Raw genomic sequence first — 15,056 nt, 5'->3', positions numbered from 1 at the left:
ATTGAACAAATCGTCGCCCACAACTACTTTGTGTTCTACTCGTGCATAGAATCTACGCATAAACCTGGCTCATGATGCCACTGTTGGGGAACGTAGCAGAAATTCAAAATTTTCCTACGTGTCACCAAGATCAATCTAGGAGATGCTAGCAACGAGAGGGGAGGAGTGCATCTACATACCCTTGTAGATCGCGAGCGGAAGCGTTCAAGAGAACGGGGTTGATGGAATCGTACTCGTCGTGATCCAAATCACCGATGATCCTAGCGCCGAACGGACGGCACCTCCGCGTTCAACACACGTACGGAGCGGGGACGTCTCCTCCTTCTTGATCCAGCAAGGGGGGAGGAGAAGTTGATGAAGATCCAGCAGCATGACGGCGTGGTGGTGGAAGTAGCGGGATCCCGGCAGGGCTTCGCCAAGCGCAAGCGGGAAGGAAGAGGTGTCACGGGAGGGAGGGAGGCGCCAGGGCTTGGGGTGCTGCTCCCATGTGCCTCCCCACTATATATAGGGGTGGAGGGGGCTGGTTTCTTGCCCTCCAAGTCCATTGGGGCGTTGGCAAAGGTGGGGGAAAGAAATCCCATCATTTCCCTTCCGCACCGATTGTTATCCCCCCTTTTTAGGGATCTTAATCTTATCCCTTCGGGATATGATCTTATTCCTTCTAAGGTGGGATCTTGGTGTGCCTTGATCAGGGGTGTGGGGCCTTGCCCCCACTACCCACGTTCATGTGGGTCCCCCCATGCAGGTGGGCCCCACTTCGGAACCTTCTAGAACCTTCCCGGTACAATACCGAAAAATCCCGAACATTTTCCGGTGGCCAAAATAGGACTTCCCATATATAAATCTTTACCTCCGGACCATTCCGGAACTCCTCGTGACGTCTGGGATCTCATCCGGGACTCCGAACAACTTTCGGTTAACCGCATACTAATATCTCTACAACTCTAGCGTCACCGAACCTTAAGTGTGTAGACCCTACGGGTTCGGGAGACATGCAGACATGACCGAGACGACTCTCCGGTCAATAACCAACAACGGGATATGGATACCCATGTTGGCTCCCACATGTTCCACGATGATCTCATCGGATGAACCACGATGTCGAGGATTCAATCAATCCCGTATACAATTCCCTTTGTCAATCGGTACGTTACTTGCCCGAGATTCGATCGTCGGTATCCCAATACCTTGTTCAATCTCGTTACTGGCAAGTCACTTTACTTGTACCGTAACGCATGATCCCGTGGCTAACTCCTTAGTCACATTGAGCTCATTATGATGATGCATTACCGAGTGGGCCCAGAGATACCTCTCCGTCATACGGAGTGACAAATCCCAGTCTCGATTCGTGCCAACCCAACAGACACTTTCGGAGATACCTGTAGTGCACCTTTATAGCCACCCAGTTACGTTGTGACGTTTGGTACACCCAAAGCACTCCTACGGTATCCGGGAGTTGCACAATCTCATGGTCTAAGGAAATGATACTTGACATTAGAAAAGCTCTAGCAAACGAACTACACGATCTTGTGCTATGCTTAGGATTGGGTCTTGTCCATCACATCATTCTCCTAATGATGTGATCCCGTTATCAATGACATCCAATGTCCATGGTCAGGAAACCATAACCATCTATTGATCAACGAGCTAGTCAACTAGAGGCTTACTAGGGACATGTTGTGGTCTATGTATTCACACATGTATTACAGTTTCCAGTTAATACAATTATAGCATGAACAGCAGACAATTATCATGAACAAGGAAATACAATAATAACCATTTTATTATTGCCTCTAGGACATATCTGCACTGAGATATGGGCGGGCCCTCGATGGCTATGGTGGTGGGCAAAGGTGGAAAGATGTCCCATCAATCTGCTAGTGCCTTTTTGGTCTAGCATGGAGCACTGATGGATGCAACTATCTAATGAGCCATTATCAAGATGTTGATTGGAACACTACTTCTTATCTGGGGTGAAAACACTTCTTCTGGCCTTTATTAGTCGGGCTCGGCAGCGTCAAACTTGCGTCATTACCTTGTTGAAGGTGTTGTCTACTTGTTGTTGTGTTTTTCTTCATTGGTTGGCATCGATAACCAGGATGAAAATCTTGTCTAGGGAGTTTTTGGTCGGACATGGAAACTATGGAGCAAGGACGTTAATCCCTTTTAGATGTGTTGCTGCGGAAGAAGTCGATTTAGTCCTAAGGTGTTTTCTCATATTTTGTAATGGTTCGATTATGGTTGCATTTGTTTTGTATTATTTTCAATAATTAATAAGAATGGTTGTGTGCATCCCAATCATGTAGATGCCAGAGGTTTTAACCTTCTTTTCGATGGTAATGACTTTTATCTAGCCAGTCAAATCAGATCAATATTTGATAGCACAATAAACTAATAGTCGGTATTCAATCTCTTCTATCTCTATCTCTTCTATCCAAACAAATGTAAAATTCATTTTATTGTGTTGACCTCTCCAGTGTGCTAATTGGTAGAAGAAAGAGCAATACAACTTAGCCATTTTTGAAAGAAAATATTAATGTAAGGGGGAGAGAGGGATGTGCTTGATAATCTTCAAGTGCAAGGAATTGTCGTAGCACTTTCCAATGACGGAGGTGGTAAGTCGAGCCCACAAGCAGATAAAGGTAAGATTTCTATTCTCTCAGGTCCTATCTACCACTGAACAGTGGTGGAAGAAGAGCTGTTAAATAGCCAACCCCCAAAAACTAGTCGTTGGGGTCAACACACAAACCAGTGGTGGGAGAAGAGCCCTTAAATAGCCAACCTGATGTAGGGTAGAACCCTAGTGGCCCGATGTTTCACGATTGGAGCGGATCCTGTGAAGAACACAAAGAACACGAGGGGAAAACGAGGGGAAACACGAGGGGAAACACGAGAGAATCACTCAAACCAACAAGAACAATCACACATGTGCTAGATCCCCGGAACACAAAGAGATACACGATCCACGATCAACAAGGGACGATACATAGGGTAACCGGTTCTTCTCTGTGAGGAGGTCTTGAAGGGGGTCTTCTCCGTGAGGAGGTCTTGAATCCAACATGGATCTTCTCCGTAGAGGGGCCGCGGTCTCTCTCGTGGAGTAGATCCGTATGGATGAGCAAAGCTATGTCTCTAATATGAGCTAAACCTATGCGAACCCTCAAATGGAGGAGGGGGAGGAGTATATATAGTCTAAGCCACGAAGGGGTAAGTGAGGGGCGAAGGGGTACATGGGCCTCGGCCCAAGTCACGCGCGCAGGCATGGTCTGGATGATCCGGGTGTCGGGGGTCCGGATGATCCGGGTGTTGGGGGTCCGGATGATCCGGGCGGCCGTCCGGATGATCCGGCTTCGTCGAGCAGGCTTCGGGTGTCTTCGGGCACATTACCCGGATCGTCCGGGCGGGGGTCCGGCTCATCCGGGCTTGGTCCGGATCGTCCGGCTGGGGATCTGGATGATCCGGGCAAGTCCAGTCTTGCTCTGTTCTTCTTCTTCCTTCTCCTCTTCCATGCTTGGCCTTGGTCCTTGGATCCTCCATGGTCATCTTGGTTGTACCTGAGTATATGCAAGGTCCATGCATGAGGTAGTAGCCATGTCTCATATGTGGAAAGTGACAGTTTGAAGAGGAGTGAGTTCACCTTGTGTCCAATGGCATATGGTCGAGGTCTCATCGTATGTCCTCTTAGGGCTTAGTGAGTAGTCGAAGTGTACATGGGGATGAATGTGGGATGCTCCGCATCACAACCCCCAAAAACTAGTTGTTGGGGGTCAAACGACACCTTCCTGGACACCACATGCCTACGAGGGTCAAGACCCAGGCCCAAGGGATCATGTGGGCATGGTACAACCTCGTGGGCACACGAGGCCCCATGCCCACGGGCTCAAACCCAGTGCCCATGGCCAATCCTGAAATAGCCTAGTATAGAAAATGGACCAGTAACATGTTGTGGAGATAGATCACAAGTTTACCACTAGACGTGCGATCCCACGACAGAAGTAGATTTTGTGTGGCGCATCAATGCAGTGTTGTCAAACTTCCTCCTCCTCCTCATGGATCCATGAAAGGTTCATCAAATCGATGCAAGTGTAATGCCTCCATGGTATTTGGACATGTAGGGAGGAATGCCGAGCGATGCACTACTAGATCCGATCTCACGACGAGCATGGAAGTGGAGACGTCTAGGTGATTAGACTGTCTCTCATGTCTAAGCCTTTCTAGGGTTCCGCCCCTCCACTTATATAGACATTCGCAGATGGGATCAAAACTTGAGGCCCATTAGAACTCTTGGTCCACTTGAATCCTATCCAAGTGGTTCACTATGAACCCATCCAAGGGTTTTACTCTAATCCCATCTGAGTGATCTATTCGGGTCCAATATGAGTGGGTACCTACCCCTTAAGCACACAACCCTAAAGGTTCACATACACTGAACAACCAGAGTCGATGTATGTTATATGTTCCAAATTCTAAGTGTGTGCAAAATCATAATAATGAAACCTTGACAATGGGTCATATGCAATATTCCTCCTGCCTCATGATACATATTGCCGAGATCAAGTCGATTGCTTGTCACACTTGTTGGTAGCTCGACATATCTTCTCGGAACCATGAGATAGACTCCCGAACAGGGTTAGCTCTTAACCAAGTCACATGGTGACGCTCTTCGAGTCTGATCACTCGAGAGAGCCTAGAGAATCTAGCTCTGACTCAGAGGGGTAAATCCTATCTTGGTCAACCATGCCTTGCAACATGTTTCTCGTTTCACCCAAAAGTTACCTTTATAACTACATAGTTACGGAGTAGAGTTTGATAGAACCTAAGTAAGTCAATCCACACCCCAAGAACACGCGAAGATCTTAACTATAGGACATGGCGTATTTAGTATACCTGATACTAACATATGACAATATCTCATTTGCATCTCACAGTGGGTCTGTTCGACTTGGCGGTCCATCTGAATGAGCCACTAAGATCATGTATGAGTCTGTACTATTGGGTTGGCCTCTCTATGCCCATGACTTGTGAAACATATATAGTCATCAACCAAGTTGTATACTAGTCAAATGATATGTGTCCCCATAACCTTATCAACCAAGGACCATTAGAAGAATCATTTATAATACATAATCTCAAAAAATAAGTAAAATATTTGTTGATACATATTAGTGATGACGTTTACGGACAGTTCAAATAATTCACGAATACATAAGGAATGTCATCATCACATGATTGCCTCTAGAGCATATTTTCACCGAGGGATTCTCGCCACCATACCAATGATGGACAATTTAGTGGGCCGCCATTGGTATGTTGCACTTGTGCCATCCGGTAGGTCACCAGTGATAGGTCGTACCCCGTCATCGCTGGTAAAAGGCTCCAATGACTCCGTTCTCACATCACATCATTGATGACCGATCACGGATGGGTGTTCTTGCAGTAGTACGTTGACATTCTTCGTGGTGTTATCAGGCATGGAGATGAATCTGTCGTGGTCAAAGTAGTCATCATCCATTGTCGACGAGAAGTAGTCGGTTAAGTGTGAGTAACGGTCCCCAAAACTTTATCGTCCCTCATCTTGTGCAGCTTAGCAAGAGGTGCGCTTCTAGAGGCCTACTATTCTGTGCAGCCATCGAGATGAGGAAGTCAGCAGCATCACAACAAAAAGAAACAATGACGATGGGGTGTGCACGCGAGGTTGCAGATGTGATCTGATGGTTGACACTTGACAACTACGGTTGCCCTCCCCATCCATGTATAGTGTGTCGGATAAGATGTGGGGATAAATCTACATCTGAGCCAGTAACAACCCACCATTCGAGTAGATCGGAAAGACTCACCCTTAATGTGTCTGTTAATAGCTCATAATTAATCCAACTAAAAAACACATAATTAATGACAATTAGTTTTGTATTCCAATTGGCAGAAATAAAGCACAAACTCCACATGGGTCTGAGCTCGGCCTGCTCAGCTGAAGACCTTACCTTTAGTTGTTACTTGAGTCTGTTATAAGTTGTCAATGTATGCACAGATGGACTACTGTTCTGCTGCAAGATGTGACACTCATGCATCTAAAATGTAATCTATATTTTCAGAGATAAAAAGTTAAAGTTAGAAAAAAATCTGAATTTAAACATAAAAAATGTTTCACTATCTATCATAGATAAAAAATTAGTTTTTTTGTTGGTCAAGTTTGAACCTTAAAATACGTAAAGACTTCAAATTTCATGGTAAACCAAGATACTAGTAAATGAGTGTTTGAGTTCCAAGAAGCAAATTGATTGAATGGGCTTGTAAAGTTGGTTTTAGGTTACCAATGTGCGTGCGCCTTCCATTCATTGTGCTGACATTTATTATTGTGTACAATAATCTTTTTTGCTCTTCAAATTTATTACGACAAGTTTCAAACACAGAAACTTGCCATGATTCTTTATGTCTACTACTCAAACACTCATTAATATAGCAAGTTGAAGAGCAGAAACCTCGAGAGTTAATTGGAAATATGATAGAGAAGAAAACGAAAGGCAAGTTTCGTAAAACGTATTTATAAAAACAAGATTAAATAGGCTAGTCATAGTGGGGAGTAATTTAGACTAGTGTCATGCATATAATACTAATCTATATTTCAGAGATAAAATATATAATTTATATACAGATTAAATAAAATCTAAATTTAAACCATACAAAATGTCTCAATACAGATGATTTTTTAAATTATTCTTTGGTCAAATTTGAATCTTGAAATACGTAAAGACTTTAAACTTCATGGTAAATGAAGATAGTAATAAATAAGTGTTTAGTTCCAAGAAACAAATTGATCAAATGGGTTTGTAAAGTTGATTTGAGGTTACCGATGTGCGCGTGCCTTCCATCCATTGTGCTGGCATTTATTACAATGCACAGTAATCCTTTTCTCTTTTCTCTCTTGTGTATATTAGTACTCCTACGGTCTATCAAGTGGCAGTGTAGTGTGCGTGCTCTGTTGGCACGCAGCTAGGCGCGAGTCGAACCATTGGGATCTTCTCCGCCTCCGTTGCCCCTCTCCGTTCATCCTGTGAAAAAGGTCAGCGCCGCCGCATTTTCTTCAGTCTCCGCTGGCCCTCCGGCGCCGCCTATTCTACGCGGCCATACAGAGAGCTTCTTGCCAAAGGTAGTCTCGAGCAGCCCTTCTCGTGTCTCAGTTTCTAATAGTACATCTTCGGACCATGCAATGTCATGCATGTCGAAGAGCATAGTTTTCTTTGGAGTACATCTCTTTCTCGAGGCAGATCTTGACCGTGGTGACACAAAGTTCGTATGAAATGTGGCTGAATACCGCAATGGTCTTTTACATGTTTTGGCTTCACCTTTTTCTTTTCTTTTTTAATGACAAAGCAGTAGTTTGGGTCGCTTGGTTTCATTATATTTATTTATTTTGATTTTGAGTGTAGGGTTTGCCTTGGATACTAGTTTTTTATATATTTGAGATGGATATCACGCTCGTTTTCACTCCCATGATTCCAAAATACTTGAAGTTCTAGGCTTTTTCTAAGTCAATCATCTTTATGTTTCTTCCCCGAAAAACCCCACCTTTATGCTACCAAGTATACGGAAAAATACATGGCAAAAAATATGGAAAAATATACCAACATCTACAATATCAAATTAATTTTATTAAATCCATCATTAAATATATTTTTAAACTATATAGTTGATATATAATCATTTTTATAATTTTCTATAGACTTTGTCAAATTTAAATATGTTTGATTTAGGATAACTTTAGAACGTAAGTATCTGACCGGTCCCTTAAAATAAATACTTCAGCTGAAATACGTCGAGATACAACCGTTTGAGCGTCAACTAATTTTGGATGAGAAAGTATTTTGAAACGGGGTGAGTATTTTATTTTATTTTATTGGGAAACAATCTGGTTTGGTGCATGTGGGCCATTTTTGAGTAAGGTACGTGTGGGCTTGGTGTAGGAACGGTATGGGTTGGGCCTAAACAAATTGGTCCAAGCTGCTGCTGCCTTTTCTCCCAAAAACTGTCGCCGGCGCAGCGGCGAGCCTGCATCCTTCTCCGTCACCACCGGAGAAGAAGATTCCAGTGATGGGATTCGCGGTCCCAGGCGGAGGTGACGGCGCGGACCCAGGTGCTCCGTCCGCGTCGACCCCGCCTGCGACGAGAAGCTCAGCGCGAAATCGGACGAGGCGAGACGGCGTAGGCGGTGGTGGTGTCTCGCTGAGGAGAAATACCGTGGTTCGTTGTCGATTCTGGGAGGGGATGAGGACGAGGAAGAAGAAGAAGAAGAAGAAGAAGGTTATTTGGGTCTTTGCGCGTGGCCTGGGAGTAGGTATTTCGAACTCGTATTTTCAGTTCGTAACGTAAAAGCTAATCAAGGTCGATATACTCCCTCCTTTCCTAAATATTTGTCCTTTTAGAGATTTCAAATGGACTACCACATACGGATGCATATAGACATATTTTAGAGTATAGATTCACTCATTTTGCTCCGTATGTAGTCACTTGTTGAAATCTGTAGAAAGACAAATATTTAGGAACGGAGGGAGTAGATTTTTTTTATAGGTGTATATTACATATAACCTTGTCTGGGAGATAGGAACTGAAACAGGAAATGGGCATTTATACTTTTTGTTTCTCCCAAATGAAATGGATTTTGGTCATGGAAATTTGCAAGGTCATACAACAATACAACATCCATCTATATATATTTTTAAATTGGATTCTTGCGCGCAAAGTTCTCTTGGGTTCTTACAAGTTAATATAGTAGTACCTGCTAAAGTTCCTCTAACAGCTTGATCTCAATTAATTTGGTAGGTGTTGTCATACAATGAAGACATCTTTCACAAGTTGCAACGAGTGCGTCGTGTACCACAATTGGCACCGCATGGGTGATTGGAAAAAGTGTTTCGTCAAGATTGTGGGTGAATTCGTGGTAAGACCCTGTCACTCTCTCTTCTTGAAAGAAGAGTTTTGTCAAGAGTAATTGTTGGTCAAAGGCTTGTTTTAACTAAGCTAAAACTGAAATTTGAGGGAACATGGAACGGAGGGAGTACTTCGCAAAGGATTATGAAAAGTAATTCTAGGCATGATGATGAACTAGTGATAAGTGCCTTCATTGTTGCTGATCCTTTTCCCCAATTACAGCAGAGTAAAATTTCCTAACTCCATAATATACTCCATACTAGTATAAATATTACGTACAGACTATAGTCTCCCATGTCACACGTCTAACTTTCATGTGCTCGCACTCAAGCATTCTTTGCTTGGTGCCGACATGACTATGTTTTTACTTTATCCAGTGATTGTGTGCTCTGTTCCTGCGAATAAAATAAATGCTTGTCTTGTTCAAACAAATGGCTTTTGTAGTGTACTCTTGAGTCTTGATTGCCGTTACAGGAACCTTCTGCTCTAAGATAACAAAGGTCACATTTGCTTATTCTTGCAGGATGTACCAATAAACTTAGCAAATTATATCAGAGGGCAGATACCTGACAAAGTGAAGCTAGAAGTACCTGACGGTAAAACATACAACGTTCAGGTTTCTAAGGAAGAGAATGGCCTTGTCTTTCAATCTGGGTGGGCAGAATTTGCCAGAACTTATGAACTTGTACAAGGTACCATCTTATTGTTTGAATCCAGCGGAAGCTCCTGCTTTGAAGTTCGAATGTTCAATCAAACTGGCTGTGAGAAAGAGTTATCCTGTGTTCCAATGAACAACACTCCTTGTGTCAATAAAATGCGTTTCTTCATGGTTATGATGGGTATCGGTGCTTCAAATAATGGACTGGTAAGACATTGTCAATTATGCTGTTCTCATGCACCAATATATATATCTTCTATCTTTTAGATTGTTATTTTTAGGATGCTGATAGATTGAGCTAGCAACTTTGTAAACTTGATGTTGAAGTTGGGACCTTCGAAATAGACTTTATTTTTGAGATAAATGTACTTGACTCAAATGATTATACTATTGCATTTAACCATGCCGAAATAACCAAAATTATGTGTCCAGAATGAAAACACTTTCCCTCTTGATTTTCTAGTGAAGTTAGCAACAGCAGCCTGTTTTCCCTATAAAAGAAAAGGAGATTACACAGGAGGAACTATGTATTAATGCTTTAAGGAGGGGAACATCACAATGTGGTGAAGTTAATGCATACTAATAGGCTATTTTTATGCTCCCTGGTTATAGAATAGCCGAACATGCATGAAGATAAGCTGGTGGTTGGCTTGTTGGTGATCCAAAAATAATCAGAATCTATGTTCTGTTCTGGAGACACTCATCTTGATCTCATGTAGCAAACTAGTTTTGTAAAGTGCTCTTGATTTCCTTTACAATGACTGCCTTAACTCGTTAGTAAAAAAAAGCATTCTTTTGGTTATTCCTGCAGACCATACCAGAAAAGTTTGCAAACTATGTCAGAGGACACATATCTGAAGAAATAAAGCTAGAAGTGCCAGATGGCCAAACATATAGTGTTCAGGTTGACAATGAACAGAATGAGCTAGTCCTTCTCTCTGGATGGGATACATTTGTCAGTGCCTATGAACTTAAAGAGGGTGACACATTGTTGTTCGGGTATAATGGGAACTCCCAGTTCAAAGTCCGAATCTTCAATGTAAATGGTTTTGATAAATTGTTATCGTGTGTCGTTAAGAACATCACTCCTTGTGTCCAAAAAAGGAGCGCGTATCATGATAATCCTTTGCAATCACCTAGAGAAAGGTCAGTGCTAACCTTGGTTACAGTTTGTGTTCCTAGGACTAATAAGCATAACTCTGTCCATTCGTCGTGTCATCTTCCTCTGTTCGGGTTGCAAGGTCTGCACATATTTTGATATTTACTTTGATCATCAATTAGACCAATAATGTATGAGTTATATACCATAAAAATAATACCATTGGGAACTTGTTTCGAATGCAAATCCAGTGGTATACTTTTAGTGGCATGTAACACATATTTTGTAGGTCAAGTCGACTGTCAAAGTTCGTCTCAAAATGTGTGTGTGGATTTTGATTTTAATAATTTCATCACAACTGATATGGCAGGACTGGACCAAATGATCACAGGAACAAGGCATGCACAATATGCATAGAATGTGTTGGACGCCATTATTGGCACATGGAGGATCATAACTGGTCTTTCTTCAAGGTTGTGATTCTGAGTAATTTTAAGGATGAGATGGTAAGGCCTTGCCGATTACACTATTTTTTGTGCACAAATATATCGTCTACAATTTTCAAAACTGTTGTTTTGTGAAAAAATGGGAAATACTGCTAGCAGTTTGATAATCTTGATGAAGTTAGGAGTTTGAGCACCAGTTATATAACAAATATACCTTTTTTGATAACTAAATCGCACGAAGCCACAAAGTATACCCACTTACCCAGATAACCAAAATTTGATAATAAATATTAGAGAAGCATGTGTGCTCTTAGTTTTCTTTATAGTGAATTATATAGGGATTAAGATAGACTGCCAATCACTTAGCATCGTCTGTGGTCACTTGCTGGTTAAAGATTCTCTGTCATTTGTTTCTTCATGCAGACCATACCACCAAAGTTCGCCACTAATTTCAGAGGTCGCATATCTGATGAAGTCAAACTAGAAGTCCCGGATGGTAAAATTTATAATGTTCAGGTTGCCGAGGAACAACATAAGTTAGTTCTTCGATCAGGGTGGGCGAACTTTGCCGGTGCTTATGAACTTAAAGAGGGTGACCTCCTAGTCTTTACATACAGTGGGGACTCTCACTTCAAAGTAAAAATCTTTAAACCAAGTGGCTGCGAGAACGAGTTTTCATGTGTTACCATGAGCTGTGGTTCTAATGTCCAAGAGAGGGACATTTGTCATGATCAATCACTACCCACCAAAAAGAGATGCCGAAACGATGGTTTGACTGACAGTTGGAAAACTACAAAGAAGACTCCAACAGACTCACCTTCGCAGAAACCAAGTTCAGAATTGAACAGTTGAGTGTGCATTTCTATCGAGTTTTTTACTTTGTCCGCTATTTTTTTCTTCTCATTGCTCCTGTCATGATCAATGTTGTACAGCTGAAGATGTCACATCTTCAAAAGATATTCAGGAACCCAGAGGTTCAGGTGTCCTTCAGGGATCTTCAGAATCACGTTACATTTTAGAAATGAGCTGTAAACTCACTAGTGCCCAGAGGGCAAGAGTCGACACATTTGTCAAGGAAAGCCAGACTGGAATTGAATTTTATGTCACAGCAATGAACGAGAAAACTCTGTCTGATGGATATCTGGTACGTTTACAGAATCACAATATCTTCTAGAGCGATGACTCAGATAGCGTTTGTTACGCTATTCTCCAATTATTTTTGAATGAACACTAGAATATTTGTGTTGTTACACTAGTGCTCTGCAACTTATGGTGTTGACATAATTCACCAGCTAGTTCATTCATTTGTAACAGGTCATCTGCAAGGACTATGCTGTCAAACACCTTCCGCATCAAGACCAGATGATCAAACTCTGTCATCCTCAGAACAGCAAAACATGGGATGCCAATTTGGCGGTTATCAGTGATGGCGCATGCACCCTTTCATGCATCCTTACTGCTGGTTGGCTGGGCTTCGTACGCGACAACAACTTGCGGGAAGGCGATATCTGCGCATTCGAAGTGTCAAAGAACGACAGTAGAGTGATGATAACAGTCCATCCACTTAAAGAAAGCGGTCACCCAGAGTATGTCATAACAGGACACACCAAACCAGCTAGCCAGCAGAAGAAGAAATGGACTCACCCAGGATATGTGGTTGCAAGAAGCATCAAACTGACTCGCAAGCAGAAGAGAAAAATTGAAGAGAGAATCCAGGCCATTCGGCCTGAAATCAAAATATTTGTGTCAGTCTTGCAGAGAAGCAGCTACAGCCTGGTAAGTTCTGCTCGATCCATGCAGTTTCCTCTTTCTAGATAATGGACTCAAGTCATTTTGACAACTTACCGTCCTGCCTTGTGAATGTGCAACGAACAAAATCAGTACATTGAACAGGGATACGCTGACTGTCATCTTCCACGCGAGGACCAGATAATGAGGCTTCGACTGCCCGGGAAGAACGACACTTGGAAAGCTAAGCTCTATGTAGGTGACAAAGTCAATGGAAAATTTAATGCACTGCGCAGAGGCTGGAAGAAGTTGGTAAAAGACAATAAGCTGCAAGAAGGGGACATGTGCCTGTTTGAGCTGCTGAAGAACGAGGAGGAGCTCACCATGAATGTCCACATAATTAAAGCGTAGCTGGCTGGTGTCGCCCGTCATGGCGTCGACGCCACTCTTTTGGTGATCCGTAATCTAGTACCTTTTCTGTCAGAAACCCACAAGCTTTTGGTTCCCCCATCTCTCATTCTTGCAAGAAACCCTGTCGATGTCGACGCGACAGGTTTCAGTTTGGTTTCAGCTCCTGCGAGCATGTCTATGTTTTGTTTTGAAACTATTGGTCAGTTAAGACTGGTTTGATGTTTCTGTTGGCTTGTAAATTGGCTAAAACATGGTGGGAATTGTTGCATCAGCCTTACAGCCACCTTCTCTTGCAATGCTATACCTCTCTGTCATATGTTATCGTTCAAGAAGGTTCTGAGATGAAATTATTGTGCGCTGGCTCCAGCTCCTGGCCGCCAAGGGCGTCCAGGACCTCCTCCTCATCAACCGCCCGTGGCCGCTCGACGTTCCTCTCCCCGCCTCGCTCTTCAGCACCACCACCCTCACCCGCCTCTACGCCGGTGTCTGGAAGCTGCCAGGCACGGCTGCCCTGCGTAAGTGGAAACAAGCCGAAACGAAAGTGGAAACGTAAGATATATCTGGCTTCGGCTGTGCGTAGAAGTGCTAGGATCCGGACCACTAAAAAATTTCATGATGAAATATGAAAGGAATCTTTTGGAATAGCAGAGGTCTTACAGACTTGGCTAAAAGAAGGTTTCTAGCAGATGCATCTATAGAACACAAGTTGGATTTTATCACCCTCTCCGAAACTGGAAGGGACAATTTTACACCCCAGTTTCTTAGTACTTTATCGGGAGGTGTTGATTTCGATTGACATTGCCTGCCTCCAAGAGGAAGATCCGGTGGGATTTTACTTGGGGTTAAATGCGATACATTGGAGGTTCGGAATGTGGTTATGGGTGATTTTACGGTTAAGTTTCGGGTCAGATCGAAAGCCGATGGGTTTAATTGGGCATTGGTGGTGGTGTATGGTGCTGCGCAGCCTGAACTCAAACCAGTTTTTTTGGCGGATCTAGTCCGTATTTGCGGCAGCGGGCAGCTCCCAATTCTGGTTGGGGGCGATTTTAACATTATTCAGCGTCAGGAGGAAAAAAACAATGATAACTTTGACGGCAGATGGTCGTTTATGTTCAATACAATCATTGAAAGCTTGGATCTTAGAGAGATCGAGCTTTCCGGTAGAAAATTTACTTGGGCCAATACGTTACCAACTCCGACGTTTGAGAAGCTGGATCGTGTCCTCTCTAGCGTCGAATGGGAGCAGAAGTTCCCCCTGGTGACGGTCCAAGAGTTATCACACGCGATCTCCGATTGTCGGTGTACAAAAGTAGGGACCTTTCTGTACCCCTTTACTTGTGCACGGGCAGTTGTAGCCGCACCTGCAGCCGGGCTTGGCGGGGCAGAAGAAGGAAAGATACAAGGCTGTCGAGGCAGCGCTCAAGCCAGAAGGCCTGCAAGCCTAGATGAGAACCAGAAGACGAAGGTGAGCTTACCCCGGCAAGACCCTCGCCGGGGCGGCCTACGTAGCCCCGGCAAGAGCCTTGCCGGGGCAACTTGCCCAACACCAGCAAGGCCACCACCCTTGAGCCTGAGAGCTCTGACACCATCAACAGTGTCAAGACCAAGACTCAGGGGTGCCTTGCATAGTGGCATGCAGATCTTTGTGAAGACCAAAGGCCTGCAAGCCTAGATGAGAACCAGAAGACGAAGACCCCTGGCAAGATCTTGCGGGGACGACCGAAGACCCCCGGCAAGACCCTTGCCGGGGACGCCCACAAGATCCCGGCAAGGCCCTTGCCGGGGGCGT

General features: G+C 43.6%; 1 protein-coding gene across 2 annotated transcripts; it reads left to right on the top strand.

Moving 5' to 3' along the window:
• Positions 1 to 8,023: 8,023 nt before the first annotated feature.
• Positions 8,024 to 13,550, top strand: LOC123119555 (B3 domain-containing protein LOC_Os12g40080). Of its 2 annotated transcripts, none has more exons than XM_044539403.1 (9): positions 8,024 to 8,328; positions 8,818 to 8,935; positions 9,449 to 9,790; positions 10,395 to 10,729; positions 11,053 to 11,188; positions 11,552 to 11,975; positions 12,061 to 12,272; positions 12,443 to 12,904; positions 13,010 to 13,550. In XM_044539403.1, exons 2-9 carry the CDS (start codon positions 8,831 to 8,833, stop codon positions 13,265 to 13,267), a joined length of 2,274 nt encoding a protein of 757 aa, XP_044395338.1. In that variant the 5' UTR covers positions 8,024 to 8,328; positions 8,818 to 8,830; the 3' UTR covers positions 13,268 to 13,550. The 2 variants fall into 2 exon arrangements, with proteins under 2 accessions (XP_044395338.1, XP_044395337.1); XM_044539402.1 differs by having other exon boundaries at positions 8,024 to 8,332.
• Positions 13,551 to 15,056: the final 1,506 nt, after the last annotated feature.

The sequence above is a fragment of the Triticum aestivum genome, chromosome 5D (genome assembly GCF_018294505.1).
Source record: "Triticum aestivum cultivar Chinese Spring chromosome 5D, IWGSC CS RefSeq v2.1, whole genome shotgun sequence".
Taxonomy (NCBI): Eukaryota; Viridiplantae; Streptophyta; class Magnoliopsida; order Poales; family Poaceae; genus Triticum; species Triticum aestivum.
This window is presented reverse-complemented; position numbering and strand designations above follow the sequence as displayed.